Below are 25,212 nucleotides of genomic sequence, written 5' to 3'. Positions count from 1 at the left end.
TTATAAAATAGTAAGAGGCAGACTGTGGTATGTAGTCTCCAAAGATGGACACCATATTAGCCTCACACTTCTTTCTTCAAGAACATTATTTCAGAGAGAAATAAACTTATATCCTGCTTCAGTTCAGTTCAGTTCAGTCGCTCAGTCGTGTCCGACTCTCTGTGACCCCATGAATTGCAGCACGCCAGGCCTCCCTGTCCATCACCAACTCCCAGAGTTCACTCAGACTCACGTCCATCGAGTCAGTGATGCCATCCAGCCATCTCATCCTCTGTCATCCCCTTCTTCTCCTGCCCCCAATCCCTCCCAGCATCAGTCTTTTCCAATGAATCAACTCTTTGCATGAGGTGGCCAAAGTACTGGAGTTTCAGCCTTAGCATCATTCCTTCCAAAGAAATCCCAGGGCTGATTTCCTTCAGAATGGACTGGTTGGATCTCCCTGCAGTCCAAGGGACTCTCAAGAGTCTTCTCCAACACCACAGTTCAAAAGCATCAATTCTTCAGCACTCAGCTTTCTTCACATTCCAAGTCTCACATCCATACATGATCACTGGAAAAACCATAGCCTTGACTAGACGGACCTTTGTTGGCAAAGTAATATCCTGCTTAGGTCACTATGATTTCAGACCTCTGTTCGAGTAGCTGAAGCTATACCCTGATTTGCTGTTTTTCAGTCTCTAAGTTGTGTCTGACTCTTTGCAACCTCATGGACTGCAGCACTCCAGGCTTTCCTGTCCTTCACTATCTCCTGGAGTTTGCTCAAATTCATATCCACAGTCTCTAAACATAGCCATTTCTCAGGTTCTATAATTTCTACCTCTGACACGTCTTCCCAGACCATCCCACTGTTTCCATTCCCACTGTCATTCCAACCCACTGGAATCGGCTGGTCTAACTTAGCTGGTCTCTAATCCAGTGGTTTCCAAGGCAATTTTCCTCCTAGGGGATATTTGGCAGAGTTTGGAGACATCTTTGGTTCTCACAACTGAGGGAGGGGGGTTCTCTTGGCATTCTGCGGATAGGGATCAGGGATACTGCTAAATAGCAGTATCTACAAGGTATAAGATATAATAGTTCTGCACAACAAAGGCTTGTGAGGCCCAAGTGTCAGCACTGCAGAACTTGAGAAACCCTGATCTCACCCATACTCTACCAGGGACAGATTCATATCTCAGATCTGACCCATCTGTCAGACTCACAGCCTCCTGTCATCTTTTGAACTGCCTTCCTCCATTTGGGGAAATCAAAATGTTGTAAGTCTTGCTTCCCCAAGGAAAGAGATCAGACTCTAAATTCCAGTCTCCTCCAGTCGGGAGTTTCCCTCAGTTTCCAGGCCTCAGTTTCCCTCAAGCAGACACATCCCAGATACATTGAAGTTTCAATTTCAAAGTGAGTGAGGTGAGGATATAGGTTCTTCTGGAAGCTTGGCATTTCGTTGGTGTAAAATCATGTGGCATTTAGAGGTGGCAGCCATTCTCCAGCAGTTCCTGGCAGCGGTGACAGCAGCTTCCATCCAGGATGGGGTGGGGTGGGGTGGCTACCAGTCAAGACAGTTTCCTCATCAGGCCAGTTCTTCAGTGTGGTTCTGAGCATCCTCCTAGAAGCTTAACCTGGAGTCACTTCTTCAGGCCATCCCAGAATCCCAAAACTATCCATTATCCTTTTCATTTGCTGCCTTTCTGTTTGGTCAGAGTCAGTCTCTATTCCTTAGAGCTAAGAACTCTGATAGATGGAGCCTCCCTTGCTTAAAACTCTTCAGTGGCTTCCTATGCGTTCTAGGATGTGTCCCAAATCCTTTGCTTAGCTTGAGGCTCTTCTTTATCTGGGATATACCCACTCTGTCCACATTGAGCCAGTGTCCACTCTGGCCACATCAAGCCACCCTGGCACTGTCATCCTTCCTTCAATTTCATATCGCTTGCCACTCAAGAACCTTCCTGGCCAACCACCCTTGCCTATGTACCCCAGTCCCCAGGATTGTTCTTATCTCCATCATAAACAAGACACTTTTTACACTCTACCACAAAAGTTGATTCACTTCTCTGTAAGCTCTGCATGGGTAGGAACTTGTCTTCTCAGGACCTAGGATACTCCGGCACAAAGGAGGTGATCAATGTATATTTATCGAGTGAATGAGGGTCAGAATGTGGACCAGTGCTGCCACCTATTGGAAGAAACGTTATTCAACTCTTTTTTTAGGATTTGGAAAATGGCTATCTTTACAAGGATGAAAAGCGACAATACTCTTTTCCTCATCTAAGTGATCATCGTCATTATTGCCAGGCCCTCTGTGGTAGCTAGACTCCCAGATGGACCCCAGTGATCCCTGTCTATTGGTATTCATGACTTCGGGTTGATTCTCCCACACTGAAGTCTTGGTTGAACGAGTGAAGTGATGGTATGTGACTTCTGAGATGAGATCATAAAAGACACTGTGGCTTCTGCCTTGGTCTCTCTGGGATCATTGGCTCTGAGGGAAGTGAGGGACACTGACACCATGCCCTTGGGACACTCAAGCGGCCCAATGGGGAGGCCCACGGCGTGAAAAACTAAGGCGTCAACAGAAAAAACCAAGGTCAACAGTCATGCGATTGAGATCCTCCAGCCCGAGTCAACATTTCAGATAACTGCAGGTCAAGGCTGCTTGACCTACATCTTGACTGTAATCTCACGAGAGACCAAGACAGAACCAAACAGCCAAGTCATGACCAAGTTTTCGATCTACAGAACCTGTGTGAAAAATGTCAGTTGTCCTAAGCGGTTAAGCTTTGGGGTGATTATTAGGCAGCGACAGGTTGCCAATATACTCTCCGACATAGATCACCGGCTACAATGGTTTTTTTTTTTTTTTTTTTTAATAAATATTTATTTGGCCGCCCTGGGTCTGGGCCGCATGTGGAATCTAGTTCCCTTACCATGGATTGAACCGGGCCCCCCGTTTTGGGAGCGCGGAGTCTTAGCCACTGGCCCACCAGGAAGTCCCTACAAATTGTTTTAAGTTTGCTGTAACGTGGGAAACTATAAGAATCTGGGTTCAACCTAAGGTGCTGATGGGTGCGAACGGTGCTGGAGCCACGGAGGAAATGGAGTAAGAACCAGGACACCTGGCCTTGCGGAGTGGCGAGTAATTTGATCTGTAGCATCCCTTTCCGGAGAAGGCAATGGCACCCCACTCCAGTACTCTTGACTGGAAAATCCCATGGACGAAAGAGCCTGGTAGGCTGCAGTCCATGGGGTCGCGAAGAGTCGGACACGACTGAGCGACTTCACTTTCACTTTCATGCATTGGAGAAGGAAATGGCAACCCACTCCAGTGTTCTTGCCTGGAGAATCCCAGGGACGGGAGAGCCTGGTGGGCTGCCGTCTCAGGGGTCGCACAGAGTCGGACACGACTGAAGCGACTTAGCAGCAGTAGCAGCAGCAGTATCCCTTCCAGCGTTAACGTTCTCTAGGAAAGGCGGAGACAAGTGACACCATTGCTCGAGCGCCGCGACCCCGGCGCTCCGCGGCAGCCTCCACGCCTGCGCAGAACTCATAGCGCGCTCTCAGGTGGCGCCGTTGCGCGCCGAGTCATCGATGGTGAGTTCCCGAGCGGCCTGGACCCGTGTTGGCCTCCAGCGGTCTGCTCGCCGGTGGGCTCCAGGGGGCGCCCTCAAGAGAAGGGGCGGAGCGCTCCTGTTCCAGAGACCAGCTCGGCGGGGTCCTCGGTCGGTTACACCTCAGTATCTCCATAGCTACGGTAGTGGCCGCTGTAGGCGGGAGGTCCCCGGCCGCTCCGCAGTTACCGTCACCGCCTCGGGGGTCCGGGCCGCTGAGTCCTCTCGCGGCCGCCATGAAGCTGCGGGTCCGGCTTCAGAAGCGGACCTGGCCGCTGGATATGCCAGAAGTGGAGCCGACTCTGGGGCAGCTGCGCGCGTACCTGAGCCAGGCCCTGCCCACCTGGGGGTACAGGTAGGCGCCGCGGAGAGGCGGGGTGGGGGGGGCGGTGGGGCGGGGAGGAGCGCCCAGTGGCGCGGGCCCGCGCCGGGCGGTCACGTGAGGCGGGGCGGCTAGCGGGCGGGGCCAGCACCCCGGGACTGTGATGCGCGCGGGCCAGGCGGGAAGCGGGAACGAGGGTTGCAGCTCGCGGGGTCCCGGCTCCTAGAGGTCATGGCCCGGCGTCCCGAGGGCTCCGAGCTCATCCAGGGTGAGCCTTCGCTTCCGTGTTTGCAGTAAACTAACCCAGGGAGAGGCTAAGATGCAAAATTCTCGAGTCTTTTGAGATGTGAGCTGGGAAATTACGGGTTAGGCTTAGGTTAAACCTCTTCAGGCTTTCAGGGATTTAAGTTCACCATCTCCAGCTGTCGGAATATTTCAGTGAAAAAGTTTGTAAAGTGTTAGGAGTTAAAAACCTGCTTCGTATCTCGTATGGAGATAAGAGGCCACCTGTAACCTGTACCGCTTTCAGACTGCCAGCCTGCAGTCCGCTTAAAAACTCCGTTAAGTGTTTACCTGCCAGGCGCGGCTGTGGGCACTTTGACTTCCCCGCTGGAAAGTTTTGCAAAGTGCAGCATTTCGGTCTGTTTCAAATAATAATATTTTCCTGGGCAAGATGTTGCTTTTTTTTTTTTTAATGCAATCTATGGTAAACATTGGCCTTATGATGACCCTGGAGAGCTTGCAGTTTGGGGACAGTGACGTTGAGAAATAATGGATCAAATTCTGAATTTATGGGGTTGCAGATGAGGCTGTCCTGGGTATCCTGGAGACCATAACCTGGGAGTAGAGGGACAAAAGTGAGGGTGGTCCTCTTCAAATACTGAGCTAGCGAATTTGGAATTTGTGCTGAGAAAAAATACAAGAGGTGTTCACTGGGGCTTTTTAGGTGAATTCTTCAAAAGAAAACCTGTTAACTGACTCCTTTCAGAAGACTTTTATAAACTTACATTTTATTTTTAGGAAATTCAGTAAAATGAGGTTTTATTATGAACTTCTCACCCTTTCATTTCTCAGTTTAGGACGTTACATTCAAAGTAAGCCTTTTTTCCCTCGAAATTAAAAACATAAATACAGAAAATGAGATACTGACAAACTTCCTTTTAAGTGTTATAGTAATTGACACCTCTATTGTTTTTTCTTTCTGGAGTTATTTCTCCACTGATCTCCAGTAGCATATTGGGCACCTACTGACCTGGGGAGTTTCTCGTTCAGTATCCTATCATTTTGCCTTTTCGTACTGTTCATGGGGTTCTCAAGGCAAGAATACTGAGGTGGTTTGCCATTCCCTTCTCCAGTGGACCACATTCTGTCAGATCTCTCCACCATGACCCGCCCGTCTTGGGTTGCCCCACGGGCATGGCTTAGTTTCATTGAGTTAGACAAGGAGAGTCCCTTGGACTGCAAGGAGATCCAACCAGTCCATTCTGAAGGAGATCAGCCCTGGGATTTCTTTGGAAGGAATGATGCTAAACCAGTACTTTGGCCACCTCATGCGAAGAGTTGACTCATTGGACAAGACTGTGATGCTGGGAGGGATTGGGGGCAAGAGAAGGGGACGACAGAGGATGAGATGGCTGGATGGCATCACTGACTGGATGGACGTGAGTCTGAGTGAACTCCGGGAGTTGGTGATGGACAGGGAGGCCTGGCCTGCTGGGATTCATGGGGTCGCAGAGTCAGACACGACTGAGCGAATGATCTGATCTGATCTGATTGTTTTTTCTTGATGTTAAGCCTAAGTGTTTTGCATGCTGGTATCATTGCTGCTGCTGCTAAGTTGCTTCAGTCATGTCCGACTTTGTGTGACCCCATAAACAGCAGCCCACCAGGCTCCACTGTCCCTGGGATTCTCCAGGCAAGAACACTGGAGTGGGTTGCCATTTCCTTCTCCAATGAATGAAAGTGAAAAGTGGAAGTGAAGTCGCTCAGTCGTGTCTAGACTCTTAGCGACCCCATGGACTGCAGCCTCCTCCGTTCATGGGATTTTCCAGGCAAGAGTACTGGAGTGGGGTGCCATTGCCTTCTCCTGCTGGTATCATTACCCCACCACAAATTATCAAAATTAACTTCCCTTTTAAAAATAGCTTGTATATATGTATACATATTACTTTTTAATTAGATGGGACAGTCTGGAAAGGATGTGAAACCCAATATGACTAGCTTTGTTTACTCAAGAGCCCAAGTTAGTTTCTCTTTCAAGTTTGTTTTTACAGTTGAGGCTGGTTAACCGGAAGGAATGTAAGCTTCAGCTTGCGAAAGTGAATTCATTCTTCTGACAGTACGTTCATTTTATAATAAATGGGCAGTTTAAAAATGTGTCCATGAGACTTTATTACTTTTAAAGTGTCCTTGCTGAGCAAGTGGATCTGAGATTGCCATAAAATAATTCTCAAAGGCCTGGAGTTTCTAGGATGGCATTTCCTGATGAAGTTAATTTTTTCCCCCCACCCACAGTGTCAGAAAACAGGATTGTTTTTTAACCATTCTCCTGGAAAACCATATGTTACTTTAGAAGTAGGTCTTTTACTAAAGGGGAGGGGAGGCCAACATTTTATTAAGTAGACAATTCTTTACCTTTTTTACAAATCAATATTTGAACGAATATTGTGCTAGATAATCATTTTAAAAAACCAACCTTATGCTGTGACAAATCATCCATAAACACAATTCATTTGAGGTGTTTTTCTTTTTTTCCTGCTAAAAATGGGATGTTGTTTTTCTGGGCATTTGGCTGATTTTCAACATTTATCAAAACATTTGAAAGCAGAGGCATAGCTACTTATTTTCTCATAAGCAGGAGTTGTTTCGAAAGCTTCAATAATTTCTGTACCAAAGACACTTTAATTGGTAAGAAAATAATGTATTTACACGTGAAAGAAAAACATAAATGAATTACTGGGAGCACTTTTGAAAATGAAGCATTGTAAAAATGAATAAACAGAGCACAGTTTTCAAAGGACTTCATCCTTTGTTAACCTCTCAAAAAGTTAATGAAGTTAGCATTGCTAAGTATAAATGTCTTATAAAATGTTCTACAATGGTGTTAATTATTCCTCACCAGTGTGTAATGAAATGATTATTCTCTGAAGATCAGATAATCTGTGATGAAGAAAGGATGGGAGTTCATTACTTCAGCCTAATTTGAACTCTTAGCTTGCTTATGATCAGATAATCTGTGATGCAGAAAGGATGGGAGTTCATTACTTCAGCTTAATTTGAACTCTTAACTTGCTTAGCACTGGGTCTTTGGATTTGTGCAGTCTTCCACATAGAAGGGACTTCCCTGGTGGCTCAGACTGTAAAGTGTCTGCCTGCAATGCGGGAGACCTGGGTTTGATCCCTGGGTCGGGAAGATCCCTGGAGAAGGAAATGGCAACCCACTCTAGTATTCTTACCTGGAAAATCCCATGGATGGAGGACCCTGGTAGGCTACAGTCCATGCGGTTGCAAAGAGTTGGACACGATGGAGCGAGTTCACTTTTTCCACATAAAAGACTTTAAGTAAGACCTCAGTGAGAAGGGTGAACCTGTTACTGAGTTAAGAGGGATGAATTTATACTCAGTCATCTATGTGCACTCATCTAACTTTTTGTGATTATGAATATTCATTAGGACATGGGTCTAGTATTTTGGAACCTTCATAAGCTAACTATTGTGGAAGGATATTGGATAGTTAGCCCTGATTTTAGCCTCATCTTGATCTTTTCATCTAATGTTTGTTGGTTACTTCTGTTCCATAAATACTTTTTATTTGCCAAGTGCTGGAGATGAAATTTTGAACTAGGCAGACAAGGTCCTCAATCTCATGAAACTTAAATTCTAGTGGTATGGGTGTGGAAGAGATGATAAGCAAATAAATGATAGTTTCCATTAGTGATGTTCCAATAAAAGTAAAGCACAAGAATGGAATAGAGTGATGGAGGTTGGGTAGAAGGCATCTCTCAAGAGGTGACGTTTGGGTTGAGACCTGGGTGAAGAGAAAGATTTGAAGAACTGGAAGAGCAGATGCACAGGCCCAGAGGCTGCACTGAGGTTGATCTGTTTTAGAGGAAGGAGTGGAAAGTTCATGTAGATGGAGAACAGTGAGTGAGAGGATGAGGGGTAGGTCAGATGTTGGGCTTTGGAGGCCATTTTAAGGCCAATTCCAAGGTCAAATAGAAGCCATTGGAGGGCTCTCAGCACAGGAATGATGTGATACAATATGTATTTTGAAAAGAATATATTTCATTGACTCTCAGGTGCCATCAGCCCTCAGATGCACATTCTTAAGTCACACTATATGAAAAAATGCTGTCCATTAAGTTGTGATATGTCATCAATTTTAAGACGCATCCCTTTTCCAAAGATGACAAAGTATTAAAAAGTATGTATCTTAGAATTGATGAAAACATGGATTAATGATAGAGAATTACTGATCCTGTCCCTCAGGCTGGAATCTGTAACGTAGACATTTAGTGAGAAGAACAAATAATTTTGATAGTTTCCTAGACTTTGGCTTTCTTTTTATCTCTGTTTTGTTTTGTTTTCATTGGTGTTGCTGGGCCATACTGTGTACTCTGCATATGTTTCAAATGTATTGTACCGGGGCTGACGAAATAGGTAGCTCTTACTGTCCTTATTCGTCTTTCTTGGCAGTTCCGATGCCCGGTTTGCAATTACATTGAACAACAAGGATGCCCTCACTGGAGATGAAGAGACCTTGGCTTCATATGGGATTGTTTCTGGGGACTTGCTATGTTTGATTCTTGAAGATGCCATTGCAGCACCTAACTTACCTTCATCCACAGTTTCAGAGCATTCCTCAGTCCAGAATAATGACCAACCCTCTTTGGCCGCCAGCTCCAGTCAGTCCAACATACAGGATGCACAACTGCATGACTCGCTCCAGGGACAGGCAGCCCAATCTGAAGTCTGGAATGACGACAGTGTGGTGGGTATTAATATCAAAACAGGAAACAGAGTAGTTGATAAATCATACTGAATAGCTCAACTGGATTCTGTACCAGTCAGGATGATTACCATCAGTAGACTAAAGATTATAGTCTTATAGAAATTTTTTTAAATTTTAATTAATCTTATTTATTAAGTATAGTTGATTTACACATTCCTTATTTCATTGTATTTGGGAATTCATCTAGTACTGATTGAATCTTTAAAGAGAAACAGGGAGAGTATGGTATCAGATGCTAATACTAGCTCTAAATTGCTTTACAGTCACTTGTCCACTCACTTGTCAATGACATGTGACAAATGATCTGTTTAGAGAGGTGGTGCTAAACATTTTTTCTCGTTTCCACATGCATGAAGAATATGATAAGTATGTATATCAGGATGGCTCAGAGAGTGCCTGTGGTTCTCATGGAGTGGGTGTAAAGTTTGATAAGCTCACCAGAGGGTTTTGATATCTTCCTCCCATGTCATTATTAGCCTAGGGTAGCCTTTAAAAACATTCTTCTCACATGTATTCTCTCCCACACATCTGTCAGTAAGTAATAAATGGCCAAAAGTTAGGCATAAGAAGCAAAGAGCGTATATACAGACATACCTCAGTTTTACTGTGCTTTGCAGACACTGTGTTTTTTACAAACCAAAGGTCTGTGGAAACTGTGTCAAGCAAGTCTGTTGGTGTCATTTTTCCAACAGCATTTGCTCGCTTCTATCTCTGTCACATTTAGTAATTCTCATAATAGTTTAAACATTTTTGTCATTATATTTTTATACCTTTTAAATTATATTTTTGTCATTTAAAAAATATTTTGACATTTATATATTTTTATGATTTGTGATCTGTGATCTTTGATGTTATTATTGCAAAAAGGTTATAACTCAGTGAAGACTCATATGATGGTTAGCATTTTTTAGCAATAAAGTGTTTTTTAATTAAGGGTGTCTGCATTGTTTAGACATAATGCTGCTGCTGCTAAGTTGCTTCAGTCGTGTCCGACTCTGTGTGACCCCATAGACGGCAGCCCATCAGGCTCCACCGTCCCTGGGATTCTCCAGGCAAGAACACTGGAGCGAGTTGCTATTTTCTTCTCCAGTGCATGAATGTGAAAAGTGAAAGTGAAAGTGAAATCATGTCCGACTCTTAGCGACCTCATGGACTGCAGCCTACCAGGCTCCTCTGTTCATGGGATTTTCCAGGCGAGAGTACTGGAGTGGGGTGCCACTGCCTTCTCCGGACATAATGCTACTGCACACTTAATAAGCGCCATATAGTGTAACATAGCTCTTATATGCACTGGGGAACCAAAAAAATGTGTGACCTACTTTATTGCAATATTTGCTTTCTTGCAATAGTCTGGAACCCAGCCTGCAACATTTCTAGGTATGCCTGTAATTCATAATTTCGTCAGGTAAGTGGTTTTAATGAGTATTTTCTCCTTTCTCAAAGGAAGGAGCCTTATTTTGGGTAGTGTGGATTGTCTAAACCCATTGTCCCCTGGGTTTTTAACAGGTGAATGTGGGTCTTCTCTACAAGCCATCAGGGCTCAGATCCTCAAGGATTTTGAAAGAACAGCCTCTTGGTCCCTTATATTCTTCCACTATTTCACTCATAAAATGTAACTATACTTTCTTCTGCTCTTTTTCTAATGGAAATAAACTTAAAAAGAAGAAACATGTGCTTTGCATTAAGAGTTGAGCACATACCTAAGAAGTAGTCTTTATGAGTAAAATTAATGTAGGTAACTCAGTCTTACTGAAGCAGTGTATTATGTCAAAAAGTTCCAAACTATGAGTCTGGAGATCTTAGATCATTTCAAATTTTTATTAGCTGGTAACCTTGGTTATATTTTATTTAATCTGAATCAAAATTATAGCAAGTATAAAAAGGTGTCTTGCCTCATCTGTCTTGCCTATTTTTATTTGGGGTAAATTAGAAAACACTGAAAAACATGAAATTGTAAGATATTATCTTTCATCATTTGTTCAGCAAGCATTTATTGTACCTACTGTGTACCAGGTACTATTCCTGTTGTACAACAGTGGGTGACATGTCTATTCCTTTCTAAGCTTTTTGTCATGGTAGGATATAGACATGAAATCAGAAAATTGCAGTACTGGGTGGTGAAGTGCAATAATCAAGGCCTTTGCAAGGTAGAAAGATAGTCTATTGTAATACTTGAAGAGGTGGGGGAATGGAGAGGGAGGGACTGCAGAACGTGAACTTGATACAGAGTCAGGGGTCAGGTGATGAAGGGCCTTGTACGCTAAGGGGTTTAGGAGTTTGGACTTTATTTTGTAGACCTGCATTTCTCAGCATGTCCTCTATGGAAAACTTGTCTCATGAGATTAAAAGTAAGTGTTATGGGGATGCTGAGTGTTGAGGAAGGAGGATAGTGTTTCTTGGTTAAATGTTGGGCATGCTTTCTGTAATTCCTGGACTTCTCAGAGCTTTATAATGCTGGAATGTATTTTGTGGATATGGAGGGTGAGGTTAGGTGGCTGTGACATGTAGCATTTTCCATTCTCATTTGATTGTAGACCTCTTTTTTCTTAAGAATATTTAGGATCATGTTCCAAGGCACAATATAGGCCCAGTAGTGCTGTCTGCCTAGGGGAAGTACCGGCAAGTTTAAGCTGGGATATCGGACATAACTGGATTCTCGGTTGTCAGAAAACTCTGGCAGCAGTGGGTGGAGTGTCTTGGGAGACAAGAAAGTGGAGTCCAGGGATACCTGGGGAGGCTGTTGCTGGAGGTTAGGAGATAAATGAGTCTGAAGTACCACTGGGGTAGAAAGGGGCAGATTTTGGAGAGATTTAGGAGATAGATTCAGTGGAACTTGGATGACTACTTATGTTGAGGTGGGGCTTATAAGGTTGAGGGGAAAGTCTAGGATGATTTTCAGGTTTTTGGCATATCAACCAAAATTCAGTTCAGTTCAGTTGCTCAGTTGTGTCTGACTTTTTATGACCCCATGAACTGCAGCACACCAGGCCTCCCTGTCCATCACCAATTCCCGGAGTTTACCCAAACTCATGCCCATTGAGTCAGTGATGCCATCCAACCATCTCATCCTCTGTCGTCCCCTTCTCCTCCTGCCCTCAATCTTTTCCAGCATCAGGGTCTTTTCAAATGAGTCATCTCTTCGCATCAGGTGGCCAAAGTACTGGAGTTTCAGCTTCAACATCAGTCCTTCCAATGAACACCCAGGACTGATCTCCTTTAGGATGGACTGGTTGGAACTCCTTGCAGTCCAAGGGACTCTCAAGAATCTTCTTCAACACCACAGTTCAAAAGCATCAATTCTTCGGCGCTCAGCTTTCTTTATAGTCCAGCTCTCACATCCATACATGACTACTGGAAAAAAACCATAGTCTTGACTAGATGGACCTTTGTTGGCAAAGTAATGTCTCTGCTTTTTAATATGCTATCTAGGTTGGTCATAATTTTCCTTCCAAAATTAATGGAGATCAAAAAGAAGTCCTATGGACAGAGGAACCTGGTGGGCTACAGTTCCTGAGGTCACAAAGAGTCAGACACGACTGACTGAACATGCACACAAGATACTCAGAAGGGAGGAGCAGATTGCAGGCTTATTCATGGTTTAGGAGCCCTCACAGAAAATGTGTACCATTTCTGAGCTTAGTAATGTGCTTTAGCTGTTTAATGAATTCATTGTTTTTGTTACCCTTTTCAGTCGGGGCCTGGTCAGCATTTTGAAGCTGAAGCAGTTCCAGATGTTGTGGATGTGGAGGAGGGCACAGGTTACTATCTCGCAGAGCCAATGCTCTGCAGTGAATCAGTGGAAGGGCAAGTGCCACATTCATTGGAGATCCTGTATCAGTCAGCTGACTGTTTGAACCCCTGCGATGCCCTGATAGTATCCATACATCTTCTCATGTTGGAGTCGGGTTACATACCTCAGGTGAGATTACGGCTGAGAACAAAAGTTTCCTGTTAGAAAAGGGGTCGTGTTCTAGATTTCTTTCTTAAATGTGTCTGGGTATTAATGTAAACTGTCAAAGACAATGCTGAGCATACCAGTAGGCAGTCAATGTTCCCTTCCCGCTTTCCTTTTTTCCTCCTTTATTTCCTTGTCAACTTTTAGTTAGTATTACAGAATTGATGACATCTATGGTTTAAAAGAACCCAAAAGATCATATATGATAATACGTGGTCAGTGCATGTGGATTGTGTATGGCTAGATAGATGGCTCACCGCGTTATGTTTTTATGTTGGTGGTTCTGTGCATCGCCACGAACCTTGATACGATTCAGGTAGGAAGAGGGACTTGTTCTTACGTTGTTGTTGCTCACATTCATTCAGTCCTTAGCCAGTCAGCACATACCTGCCAGCATCAGGTGCAGTGCTTTGTCTCTGCTCTCAGCTTGCTCACTGGCCAAATGCAGGAGAAAGACGAGTAACAGACTGATACGTTGGATTGGCTAAAGTGTAGGAGAAACGTATATGTGTAGAGGATGCCATGCCAGAGATTCACAAAGGAGAACCTTTAGAAGTTTTTCAAACTTTAATGTGCATAAGAATACCTAAGGGATCTTATTAAATGCTGATTCTGATTGAATAAGTCTAGGGTGGAGCCTGAGATAGTAGTGAGCATTCTCCACATAGTAACAATGCTGCTGATCTGTGGGCCATGTTATGAGTAACAGATGTAGAGTGATTCAGTGATTGGCGAACACAGGGACCATGCTATGCACTGAGTCAGGATTTAGAATATATAGATACTGGGACAATCTTTATCCTCAAGGAGTCTGTAAGTGGGATGAAAGAAACAAGTAAAAAGCAAATTATAATGTATTATGATAAATAATAGAAGCATTGCAATGAAAATATGAGCAGAATGTTAGAGGGTCAGAGGGTGGATTTGTTTTGAAAAAGGCTTCACAAAAGAAGTGGCATTTGAGTGGGCTCTTGAATAATGATATGGCTCTGCTAGGCAGAGAAGTGAAATTTTGAAGTGAGAACTCAGTCTCTAACTCTGATATTTTATTTGGACCAAACTTTTGATGGTGGATAATGTAACATTTTTTTTCTATCACAGTTTTATTAATGATTTGATAAACTTTATTAAAGGGACTGAATGGAATGCTTATCTGCAGACAGGTTAGGGGCCTCTTGTGCTTTTCATCTTTTTGAGAGTAGTGCACTGTCCTTCATTGTCTGTTTCCCTCTATTTCATGTCATTGCCCAGGGGACTGAAGCCAAAGCTGTGTCCATGCCGCAGAACTGGAGGTTGGGAGGCGTGTATAAGCTGCAGTATACGCACCCTCTCTGCGAGGGTGGCTCTGCTGCGCTCACCTGTGTGCCTTTGGGAAACCTCATCGTCATAAATGGTAACTAGCTGGAGGAGTCACGCTTGTTAGTTTATGAGTCTTTACATGTTTCTCTCCCAACACTTCACAGCCACTTCAGTGATGGGCTGTCGTGATAGGTAACTAGCTGGCAGAGTCAGGCTTGTTAGTTTATGGATCTTTTCATGTTTCTCTCCAAATGCTTCACAGCCACTTCAGTGATTGGCTGTCACAATACAGCTAGGAATCTTTCTCAAATTTGTTTGATCCCCAGACCACTAATCACACGGGGGCCAAAAGGTTACAGAATACAGGGCTAATCATGCTATTACGTCACAGCCTAACTTGCAAGGTCACAGCTATCAAATAGTGAATGTGAGGTTGTAATTTTTGCTTCAGTTTCTTATAAAAACAGCTCAACAACACTTCAGCAATTTATTAACCTTTATGTACTAGTCTTAAGATACTTAATATAGAGAATAGCTGCTAAATGTGTTAGTTTCTGATGTTTTGTTCCTTTACTAATTCTTGATAAATCAGCTGCTTGTGGACTTAGTGGCAGACAGCCATTCCAGAAGCATTCCAGGCCTAGTTCTTTGAAAAGGAGCAGTGTGTCCTTAAATCTTTCCTTTACCCAAGACATCCTGCTCAGTGCACATGTGCACGAGCGCATCAGTGGTTCTTTCATAGAATGAGATGAAGTGCGCCTTTGTGTACAGGATTAAAAAATGAACCTTCTGGTGATGTCGAGAATATTGGTCCTCTGGGTCTAGAGAGAGATGATTACTGTGAAAGCTAGCAGGATTCTTTTAATAAACAAGGGAAGACTCATTGCCAAGGGTTAAATAAAAAATAAATGGAGTTTTTAGTGACCTCGTTACAAATAATGATTGTATTGTGTTTAACTGTCTTTTAACCTTGTTGCATATCTTTCAATTATTAATAAGCTGCTATTGGTAGTACTTAACTGGGTTTCATATAAAGGTGTCTACTGTAGTTTTTAAAAATGGTGTTTTACTTGATGTGATTGCAGGTTTGCACTTTGGACTTTGCTGTGAGGGAAGGAATTAAGCGGAGAGCAGTTTGTTTGTATAATGTGTCTGTATATTGGGGGCAAGGGAATGAATGCAAGTCCATACGAAAAAGTGAAGCAGTTGATGAAATGACAAAACTTTTTCATCATCTTTCTTTTGCTATTTCAGCTACCCTAAAAATCAACAGTGAGGTTAGAAGTGTGAAAAGACTGCAGCTGCTGCCAGAATCTTTTATTTGCAAAGAGGAATCAGGTATTGTAACAGTGATTTAGCTTTTGGGATAAAGGTTTAAGAGGTTCACGCAAAAAACAGAAAAAACAGAACAACAGAAAGATAATGTTCAAAGACTTAAAATTTCTGGATGAGCCTAAAGCAAATACAAGACAGTGTTACAGAGTTTCAGTTTCTTTCCTGTTTCTCTTAGGGTCTTGGATGCTAAATTATAGTTACACTGCATTACGCCGTATAAATATAAAAGTGTACCACCAAATTATATTTAGCATCATTATGGAATGATGCTATTATACAATGCATTACACAGGATTGATGCTTCATAATTTCTGAACTAAATCTTTGGAGTTTTCTAGCATTGCATTTAACCAGTATGGAGAGGAACTGTGTTTTGTGGAAACCATACAATACAACTTCATTATGGAAGATCATTAAAAGAAAAACTGTACTCAAAATGTTTGCTTAAACTTAAATAAATTTGGTTACTGTTTTATACAGAGTGGAACTTCAAAAGTTTTTATTCTAGGTGTGATTTTGCTTGTATTCTATAATACTAATAGATGCAAAGAAGATAGTTTTTCTTTTTTCAGTTAAACCCCAAGTGTAACTGACAGGTAGGCAGTTGAAAAAGAGATGAGGTGGTAAGGGAATTAACATCTTTTGGAGTATTTGTTTTTTGCTGGACATGTGCCTTTATGGATGTATTTTTCATTTTGTCCTCATAGTAAATTCAGGCGGGTTTTAAAATCGGGGGTGGGGGATGGGGACTGGTGTGATATAGCAGGGAAATGGCATTTACAGCAGTGTCTTTTAGGGTAGGCTACCTAGATCTAGATCTTTGCTTTGAAGGCCTTGAGACTTATTTTTGTCAGTTCCCAGGGGAGATCAGACTCTGAGAGACTTAACTTATATGAACTGAAGTTGATGAGGAAAGGGAGACCTCAGAATATGTATTTTTAATGGTCTGTGAACAATTAATGTCATACCAGGCCAGTGTTGCTCAACCATTTTTTCATTATCAATCCCCTAAGGAGGCTTTGTACACAATCCCCCACCCCAACTCCCAAATCATTCTCCCTGATGAAATTTTAATTTCATAGATATACTATATGTTTGTATACTATGGCCCTTTTGAGGTCACAAACCAATGTAATAGCTAGGATTTTTGCTTGGTTGGAGGCGGTATTGTTTCTTTTGAGAATGCATGAACTAGACTGATGAATCTGTACGGATGGTCTTACCATTAAGACCAGAAAAACTTGAGATTCCTTGGCTACAATACTGTGTATTCATCTCTGTACTCTGGAGGTCCTTATTGTGGGGAGTAGAAATGCTCTACATTACAGCAGTAGACACTTCTACGCCCATTTTCTAGTTCAGGAAACAGGTCTAGAGGAGGTTAAATTACTTCAAGGACACAGAGTTAATAGTAGAATTTAGGATTGGAGTAGATTTGGCTCCTGAGCCTATTTTTTAAGAACAGTGTTTAATGTCGCTCAGATGATTTGATTTATGTTAAGTAAGGAATAAGGAAGTGAAAAAGGAGGAAGAAAAGTAATACCGTTAGATCACAAGTTTATGTGAATGCATGTTAAGTCACTTCAGTTGCGTCCGACTCTTTGTGACCCTTTGGACTGTAGCCCACCGGGCTCCTTTGTCCATGGCATTTTTCAGGCAAGAATACTGGATTGGGTTGCCATTTTCCTCCTCCAGGGGATCTTCCTGACCCAGGTATTGAACCCACGTCTCCTGTGTCTCCTGCATTGCAGGAGGATTCTTTATCGCCTGAGCCATCAGGGAAGCCACCAGTTTACGGATTATATTAATTTAGTATTTTCAGTATGTACTTTGTATGTTGGGTAGGAGTATGCTGCTCATTTGACAAGTCATTTAAATAATTTTTACTGTGGCTTATAGTACCTAGTATATACTCTGTACTATTATTTATCCTTTTATTTATAAATTCCTAATCACTTTTTAGTAGGTCCATTAAAGAAAGATTTTGTTTGAAGAGAATTCAGCCTTCAGAGTTACACAGTGTCTACTTCCTCGTCTACTGGAGACTTTAGTTCATTTCTCTTTATGTAGGAATTATTTGTGAAAACTAACTTACCACTTTGATTTGGTTTGGCAGAAGTAGAGGACACCATTTCAAGTTTTTCCATTTGCTATTGTGTTTTGACTTTTCATTTAAAAAATATTCCAGGGGAAAATGTAGCCATGATATACAAAGATCTTCAGAAACTCTCTCGCCTCTTCAAAGACCAGCTGGTGTATCCTCTTCTGGCTTTTACCCGGCAAGGTAAGAAATGATAAATTATCACAGGCTGAAGGGCTGGGAAGAATCGGAGGTTCGCATGTGTTCAAGGATGACATGTGACTCTTCCCTCTTTTGTGCTCCTAGTGAAATTCTGCTCTTTTAAGCTTAAATGCTAATTCCTTAGTTGCTATTCACGTCCTCTTTGTATCTTCACTGCATTTTATATGTATCTTTATTATAGCCCTTTTTCCACTGTATCATAATTTTTCACATGATTTCTTTTCACCTAAGGTTATGAATTACCCTGAAAGCAGGGAAATATGTCTTACTCACTTTTGTATTCTCATGGCCTAGCACAGGGCCTGGCCCATAATTGGTGTTCGATAAATACATATATAAATAATCTATAGCCTGTAAATTAGGTCTGCTTTTTAAAAAGCTATTTATTGGGACTCTGTGCCTAGGTACTTTGGATATTTGACATGCATTCTTACTTACTGCTAACAACTTTGAAGTGGATTTTATTCGCATTTTATAGGTGATGAAACTGTAATTCAGCTAGGTTTATAATTCACTCAAAATCCTTGTATTAATAAGCTTTCTTTTTGTGTTTTCTCAGTAGTAAAAAATATTATAAAATCTTAGTGACTTAAATTGAACATTTATTTCTCACTCAGGTACATGTTGTGTGTGGGTTAGGTTTAGCTGAAAAAGTGGTGAGAGGTCCTTATCTAGGACTGGCTCTTCTGTAGCACAGGGGAGAGAGGACCAGTGACCGTGTGTTGGTGTTTAAAGCTTTAATTCAGAAATAGTGTGCTGCTTGCACTCTCCTTTCAGTGGACAAACCTAGTGAGAGTGGGATGGGGAAACACAGGTTAGAAAATAATATGGTGGAGTCATAATCTACCACAGTCTTTGGCTGATAAATAATTTCAGGTTTTTAGAGATAGATCTGTGACTTTTACCTGCTGTCTGTATGTAGAAAAATAGTATTTTAGGTCTCAAGTGGCATGGTGCCAAGGCTGTTACAACCATAGTTTTCTTCTTCGGTTGATGGTGAGGGAAAAGAATAATGTGAATTTTAAAACCTTGTATTGGATTTTGGTTATCTTTGCTAGTGGAGAATAGTATCCCTATATGCAAAGTAGCTAATAATCAAAAAATAATTGTCACTTGACTTTGGAATGTATTATTCTTTTCCTTTCTTGGTTTTGCTTCTGAATTTGTCTCCCCCCTTTCTTTTATAGCCTGCTAGATATCAAATAATAGTAATCTAACACTCAAGTGCTTATTGCTTGCCGGATATTGTTCTGAGCACTCTATATGTATTTACACATTTAATTCTCAACTCAGTGAGGGAGGTATAGTATTAACCCATTTTACAGATGAGAAATTGAGTTGGAGCTTAAATAACTTGTCCAAAGGCACACAGTAAGTGGTAGCATTGGGAACCAATTGTAAAAGCCAATGAATTATCCATTTTCTGTAGTTGAGTAGAGAATTTTTTGTTGTACTGAATATATCTTGAAACAAAGGAGGCCACTGACTAGTATTTAAAAATTATAGTTATTCATTTGATCTGTATTACAAAGTAATTTGTCTCTATGGTAAAACATAAACAGAATAAGGGGCTTAGAGTTAGTAGTAGTAATATAGTCAACCAGGGGATAAAAGATGACTTATGCCTGGATAACTGGAGAATACCATCTAATTTATAATCTCTCTACAAAGTTGGCCACTTTGGTTGATGTGAGGAAAACTGGATGTTCTTTACTCAGTGAGATCTATTCTCTTTTTCCTTCTAGCACTGAACCTACCGGATGTATTCGGGTTGGTAGTCCTCCCGTTGGAGCTGAAACTGCGGATCTTCCGACTTTTGGACGTTCGTTCTGTCCTGTCTCTGTCTGCAGTTTGTCGTGACCTCTGTATTACTTCAAATGATCAACTTCTGTGGAGGTGTTTGTATCTGCGGGATTTTCGAGGTGATTTCCATGATGGCATGCTAACAAGAAAAGCGTTCTTTGTTACTGAGGGCTTAATTACTCAGCTGGCCAGAAGTTTTAAGTTGTGGGCTTTTTTAAAAGAGTAGGAAATAGTCATAGGATAGCCTTATTATAAAGAGATTCTAAGCCTTATTATCTCTGCCTGTGCCACAAAGCTCTCCCCATTCATGTTTGTGTTCTCTGCAAGAATAAACAGTCCTTTAGACCAAGTGGATTCTTTTAGTATAGAAAATTGAGGTAAGACAGGTTTAATGCTGGATGAATGAAACGTTTTAAAATCCTTATGTTTTCTTTTTTCTTTGTAGATGGTAGTATCAGAGGTCGAGACACAGATTGGAAAGAAGTAGGTATTTGTAAATACCAAGGCTGATGTCTGTAGCATGGAAATAATGAGTGAATTAATATGTTAAGGGCATATTTTCAACTTTTATTATAATATAATACAATCTGTTTCGAGTCTATTGCTAATTTTCAGTAAATGAAAATGTTTTCAACTTTTACCTTAGATTTTGTCCTTCAGTTCAGTTTAGTTCAGTCACTCAGTTGTGTCCTACTCTTTGCGACCCCATGAGTCACAGCACGCCAGGCCTCCCTGTCCATCACCAACTCCCGGAGTCCACCCAAACCCATGTCCATTGAGTTGGTGATGCCATCCAACCATCTCATCCTCTGTCGTCCCCTTCTCCTCCTGCTCTCAATCTTTCCTAGCATCAGGGTCTTTTCAAATGAGTCAGATCTTGGCATCAGGTGGCCAGAGTATTGGAGTTTCAGCTTCAACATCAGTCCATCCAAAGAACACCCAGGACTGATCCTTTAGAATGGACTGGTTGGATCTCCTTGCAGTCCAAGGGACTCTCAAGAGTCTTCTCCAACATCACAGTTCAAAAGCATCAATTCTTCGGCACTCAGCTTTCTTGACAGTCCAACTCTCACATCCATACATGACCACTGGAAAAACCATAGCCTTGACTAGACGGACCTTTTTTGACAAAGTAATGTCTCTGCTTTTTAATATGCTGTCTAGGTTGGTCATAACTTTCCTTCCAAGGAGTAAGTGTCTTTTAATTTCATGGCTGCAGTCACTATCTGCAGTAATTTTGGAGCCCAGAAAAATAAAGTCAGCCACTGTTTCCACTGTTTTCCTTAGTAATTACACAGGAGAAAATCTTAGCACAATGATTATTTTCACCTTTACTTAATATAGGCTCCCTGTTCGTAGTCAAACAAAACAAAACAAAACTGAGTTGTTTTTGTGCTGGAGTAGTCTTCGCACTCCACTCCAGTACTCTTGCCTGGAAAATCCCATAGATGGAGGAGCCTGGTAGGCTGCAGTCCATGGGGTTGCTGAGGATCGGACACGACTGAGCGACTTCACTTTCACTTTTCACTTTCATGCACTGGAGAAGGAAATGGCAACCCACTCCAGTGTTCTTGCCTGGAGAATCCCAGGGACAGGGGAGCCTGGTGGGCTGCCGTCTATGGGGTCACACAGATCGGACATGACTGAAGTGACTTAGCAGCAGCAGCAGTCTTCAGCTGTTGGGCTAGTTAGAATAGTAAGTTATGAAAAAAATAAGTTATATTGTTTTATTTGCAGATAGGAATATGTTCCACCCTCCGAAAATGTCATCTATTTTGTTATTTAAATTGAGGTCTATTAGGGACATAATTTAGGTGAGAAAGGGAACTTAAGTACTGACCGCTCCCACCCTTCCCTGCCGATACCATAACTTTTTATATTCTATGGCATGATATTTTCAACAAATATTAAGATTTTCCATTTTCAGCAAAGGCTGATGTGAAATTCCTATCAGCTTGAGAGTGCTAGATTGCAGTCCTGAGAGTCCATGTCACTCATTTATCCCTTGTCTGGATGTGTTGTTACTCCAGATTGGCACAATTGCGGAATTGCAGTGTGGTTAAGGACTAGAGTTCCTTTGGCATTGTGTTCACAGCTGCTACCTTACTCATGCAGGTAGAACTGGTAAAAGTTCCCTTCAGTGCACTAGCTTCTTTGTCTGCCTCCGTACTGTGGGAAAAGAAAAGTATATATACATGTGTACAATGAAAGCCAACTGGAACTTTGGGGAAGTGTCCACCTCACTCATTATGTCTTGTTCTTATCTGTCTGCAGCTGTACAAGAAGAGGTACAAACAAAGGAAAGAAGCCCAGAGAGGGCGGCATGTGATGTTCCTGCCGTCATCACCCCACCCCATTCCATTCTACCCCAGCCCCTTGCACCCCAGACCTTTTCCTCCCAGTTCTCTCCTCCCTCCAGGAATTATCGGTGGTGAATATGATCAAAGACTAACCCTTCCCTATGTTGGGGACCCAATCAATTCACTCATCCCTGGGCCTGGGGAGACACCCAGCCAGTTCCCTCCACTCAGACCACGTTTTGACCCAGTGGGCCCACTTCCAGGTCCTAACCCCATTTTGCCAGGGCGAGGTGGCCCTAGCGACAGATTTCCCCTAAGACCCAGCAGGGGTTGGCCAACTGACAGCCGGCTACCATTCATGTGATTGATTTGTTACCTCACTCTGGAGCTTGTATTGGTTTTATTTCTTTAAAACTACAGATGTCATTTTGCTGGGGTGCTACCTCTATTGTTTTCTGATTGCGATGGTGGGACATGGACTCACAGAAACCTTTTATAGACATATTAAGGTTGGTGCAAACATAATTGCGGTTTCGGACCATGAATTTTAAATCATAACTAGGCTCAAACACATCTTTATTAATCAAAATAGGACCATTACAATCAACAAATTTTTGCAAATGAGAAGTCCTGTAGCATAAAAATCCATGCTTTGGGATTCAGTGAACTCTTGGAAACCATTTTCTGCCTCCTGCTGATTGTGGAAGCGTTTCCCCTGCAGAAAGTTGTTCAGATCCTTGAAGAAGTGGTGGTTGACAAGAGGTCAGGTGAATGTGGCAGATGAGGCAAAACTTTCCTAACCCAATTCCTTCAACTTTTGAAGTGTTGGTTGTGCTACATGTGGTCAGGTGTCGTCATAGAGAATTGGGCCCATGCTTGACCAGTACCAGCTGCAGGCGTTGCAGTTCTCAGGGCATCTCATCGGCTTGCTGAGCATACATCTCAGATGTAATGGTTTCGTCAGGATTCAGAAATTTGGTGGTGGATCAGATGGGCAGCAGACCACCTAACAGTGACCATGATCATTTTTTTGGTGCAAGTTTGGCTTTGAGAAGTGCTTTGGAGCTTCTTCTCAGCCCAACCACTAAGCTAGTTGTCGCCAGTTGTTGTATAAAACCCACTGTTCATCACATCACAATCTGATCAAGAAATGGTTTGTTGTTGCTACAATAAATGACGATGTTTTTGATTTTTGGTCAGCTCATGAGGCACCCACTTACGGAGCTTTTTCACCTTTCCAATTTGCTTCAAATGCTGAATGACCATAGAATGGTTGATGTTGAGTTCTTCAGCAACTCCTCCTGTAGTTGTAAGAGGATTAGCTTAGATGTTCATCTCGATTGGTTGTTGTCAACTTCCCATGGCTGGCCACTGTGCTCCTCATCCTCAAGGCTCTTGTGTCCTTTGCAAAACTTCTTGAACCACCACTGCACTGTTAGCAGTTCCTAGGCCAAATGTGTTGTCCATGTTGCAAGTTGTTCTTGCTGCCTGATGACCCATTTTCAACCCATCTTGAATAAGACAATCACTCAAATTAGCTTTTCATCTAACATCATTTCCCTATTCTAAAATATAAAATAAGTCATTAGCAAAAAAATATAAAGTGAGAAATGCACATTAAAATGATGTACAGCATTACCACATTTATTTAAGAATATTCCAATATCAAACAGCAATGTTTAACAATGCAAAACTGTAATTACTTTTGCACCAAGCTAGTTGTTAAAGCTCCAGGAGTGGTGTGGCTCACAGGTTACTTGCTCGACGGTTGGCCTTGGGAATATGGTTCCTGACATCCCCTCTCTCAGTTACCGTCTAGAATGCAGGTTACACATTGATAATGTTCCACACCAGAATAAAATATTAAATAAATTACATGGCAGTCTTGACTTTTATTACAGAAAGATATGTAATATTACAATATTACTTGGACATTTGAAAATGATCAGAGAAGCTATTCATTGTCATCAGATTGCTGCAGGGGATTATTTTTATTGTGTAGTGGCACCCTTTCTTCACGTGAAATTATTTGCAAAAGCCTGATTTATGGAATGAACACAAGCAGAGCCAGTTTTGTTGAACTGGATGTGAGGTGAATGGACCCCCGCCAGCTCAGCCCCTACCCCCCTCTCTGCAGCTGCTCCTCAGGCTCTGTGCCGAAACTTCTGGGCTCCAAAACAGTGCTTTTTGGCCACCATTGGGTTGTTAGGGACTCCTGTTTCTGGCTTCTTCTGGAGTGGAGCTTGGGTTCTTTTTCCTTGGGTTTTAAATCCTTGGAGCCTAACCTGTAAGTAGACGACGTCTTCCAACAACAAAGTACAGTGCTTTGAGTGCTGCTCAGGTACTTGTTCTGCAAAGAAAGCCTCGTCATTTGTAGAATATTTTGCTTTTGAGACTTAAAGTACACAAAATTCAAGTTTTATTTTGCCTACAACAAGAAAAAGGTCAAACAAATATCTCAGCATACAAACAACCATAGAAACATGCTACAGTGACAGATCAGTCTGAATCACAAAGCAGGAGTAAAACTCTGCTAGTGTCTGCAGAAAACAGGAATATTGCCAGCGTCGTCCTGCTTTTTTAAAAATCGGTTTTGCATATAAGGAAATGGCTTGGAATGCTGTGTGATGCAAGAATGTTAGAGTCCTACATACATGTGAATTTTTGTCTTTTTGGGCTACACATGTGTATTCTTTTTTTTCCCCATCACAGTGAAGAAAGTTCAGCCAATAATATTTTCCAGAGGCCATGTCACCTTTAGTGGCTTAATGTACAGGTAAAGGATTAGGGCTGTTGACACTTTCTTTTCCCTGTGGAATTTTGTAATATCTGAGCTATAGATTAGCTTTTAACAAAGTGTCCACCAGAGGCCATATGGCTTTAATTGGGTCTAGGTTGAAAGAGTCACCCTGAAACTTCGATGAGTCCAAAACTGGTTCTCCAGCACCCCTCTTCATGGCCTTATAATGTTGGGATGCGCCGTGTGTGGTGTGTGTGTGCATTGTTTGGGTGCCCTGTGGTGTGTGTGTGTGTATGTGTGTGTAGTGGGGATGGAAGGACATAGTCATAACCAGAAGCACCATGTACTATAAAACAGTTTCCAAAATGCGGTCCTTTTTGAGTGGTCTCGGAGAGGTTCGTGAGCCGTGCTGGTGTCCCAAGGAAACAGATGCTACTTCCCAAACTTATCTCAGACTTGCCCATGGGACAGATCCCGCTCAGCTTAGGATACCAGCAGTGTGTCACACACCTAAACTTGCAGTCCTCTCATAATAGTTTATTCTGAGTT

The 25,212-nt window shown here is 42.2% G+C and overlaps 1 protein-coding gene across 2 annotated transcripts; it reads left to right on the top strand.

Moving 5' to 3' along the window:
• Positions 1-3,534: 3,534 nt before the first annotated feature.
• FBXO7 (F-box protein 7) lies at positions 3,535-23,798 on the top strand. Of its 2 annotated transcripts, none has more exons than XM_027541862.1 (9): positions 3,535-3,951; positions 8,614-8,908; positions 12,621-12,848; positions 14,136-14,277; positions 15,438-15,521; positions 17,707-17,802; positions 19,566-19,742; positions 20,069-20,106; positions 21,898-23,798. In XM_027541862.1, the coding sequence occupies exons 1-9, from the start codon at positions 3,833-3,835 to the stop codon at positions 22,285-22,287; spliced, it is 1,569 nt and encodes a 522-aa protein (XP_027397663.1). In that variant the 5' UTR covers positions 3,535-3,832; the 3' UTR covers positions 22,288-23,798. The 2 variants fall into 2 exon arrangements, with proteins under 2 accessions (XP_027397663.1, XP_027397664.1); XM_027541863.1 differs by lacking the exon at positions 3,535-3,951 and adding an exon at positions 4,080-4,186 and having other exon boundaries at positions 8,766-8,908.
• Positions 23,799-25,212: the final 1,414 nt, after the last annotated feature.

The sequence above is a fragment of the Bos indicus x Bos taurus genome, chromosome 5 (genome assembly GCF_003369695.1).
Source record: "Bos indicus x Bos taurus breed Angus x Brahman F1 hybrid chromosome 5, Bos_hybrid_MaternalHap_v2.0, whole genome shotgun sequence".
Taxonomy (NCBI): domain Eukaryota; kingdom Metazoa; phylum Chordata; class Mammalia; order Artiodactyla; family Bovidae; genus Bos; species Bos indicus x Bos taurus.
This window is presented reverse-complemented; position numbering and strand designations above follow the sequence as displayed.

Excerpts from the sequence above, each read along its gene's own strand:
- FBXO7 (XM_027541862.1), top strand. The coding sequence starts at position 3,833 with ATGAAGCTGCGGGTCCGGCTTCAGAAGCGGACCTGGCCGCTGGATATG. Across the intron at positions 14,278-15,437 it reads AAACCTCATCGTCATAAATG|CTACCCTAAAAATCAACAGT; the intron begins GTAACTAGCTGG and ends TTGCTATTTCAG. Across the intron at positions 20,107-21,897 it reads GAGACACAGATTGGAAAGAA|CTGTACAAGAAGAGGTACAA; the intron begins GTAGGTATTTGT and ends ATCTGTCTGCAG.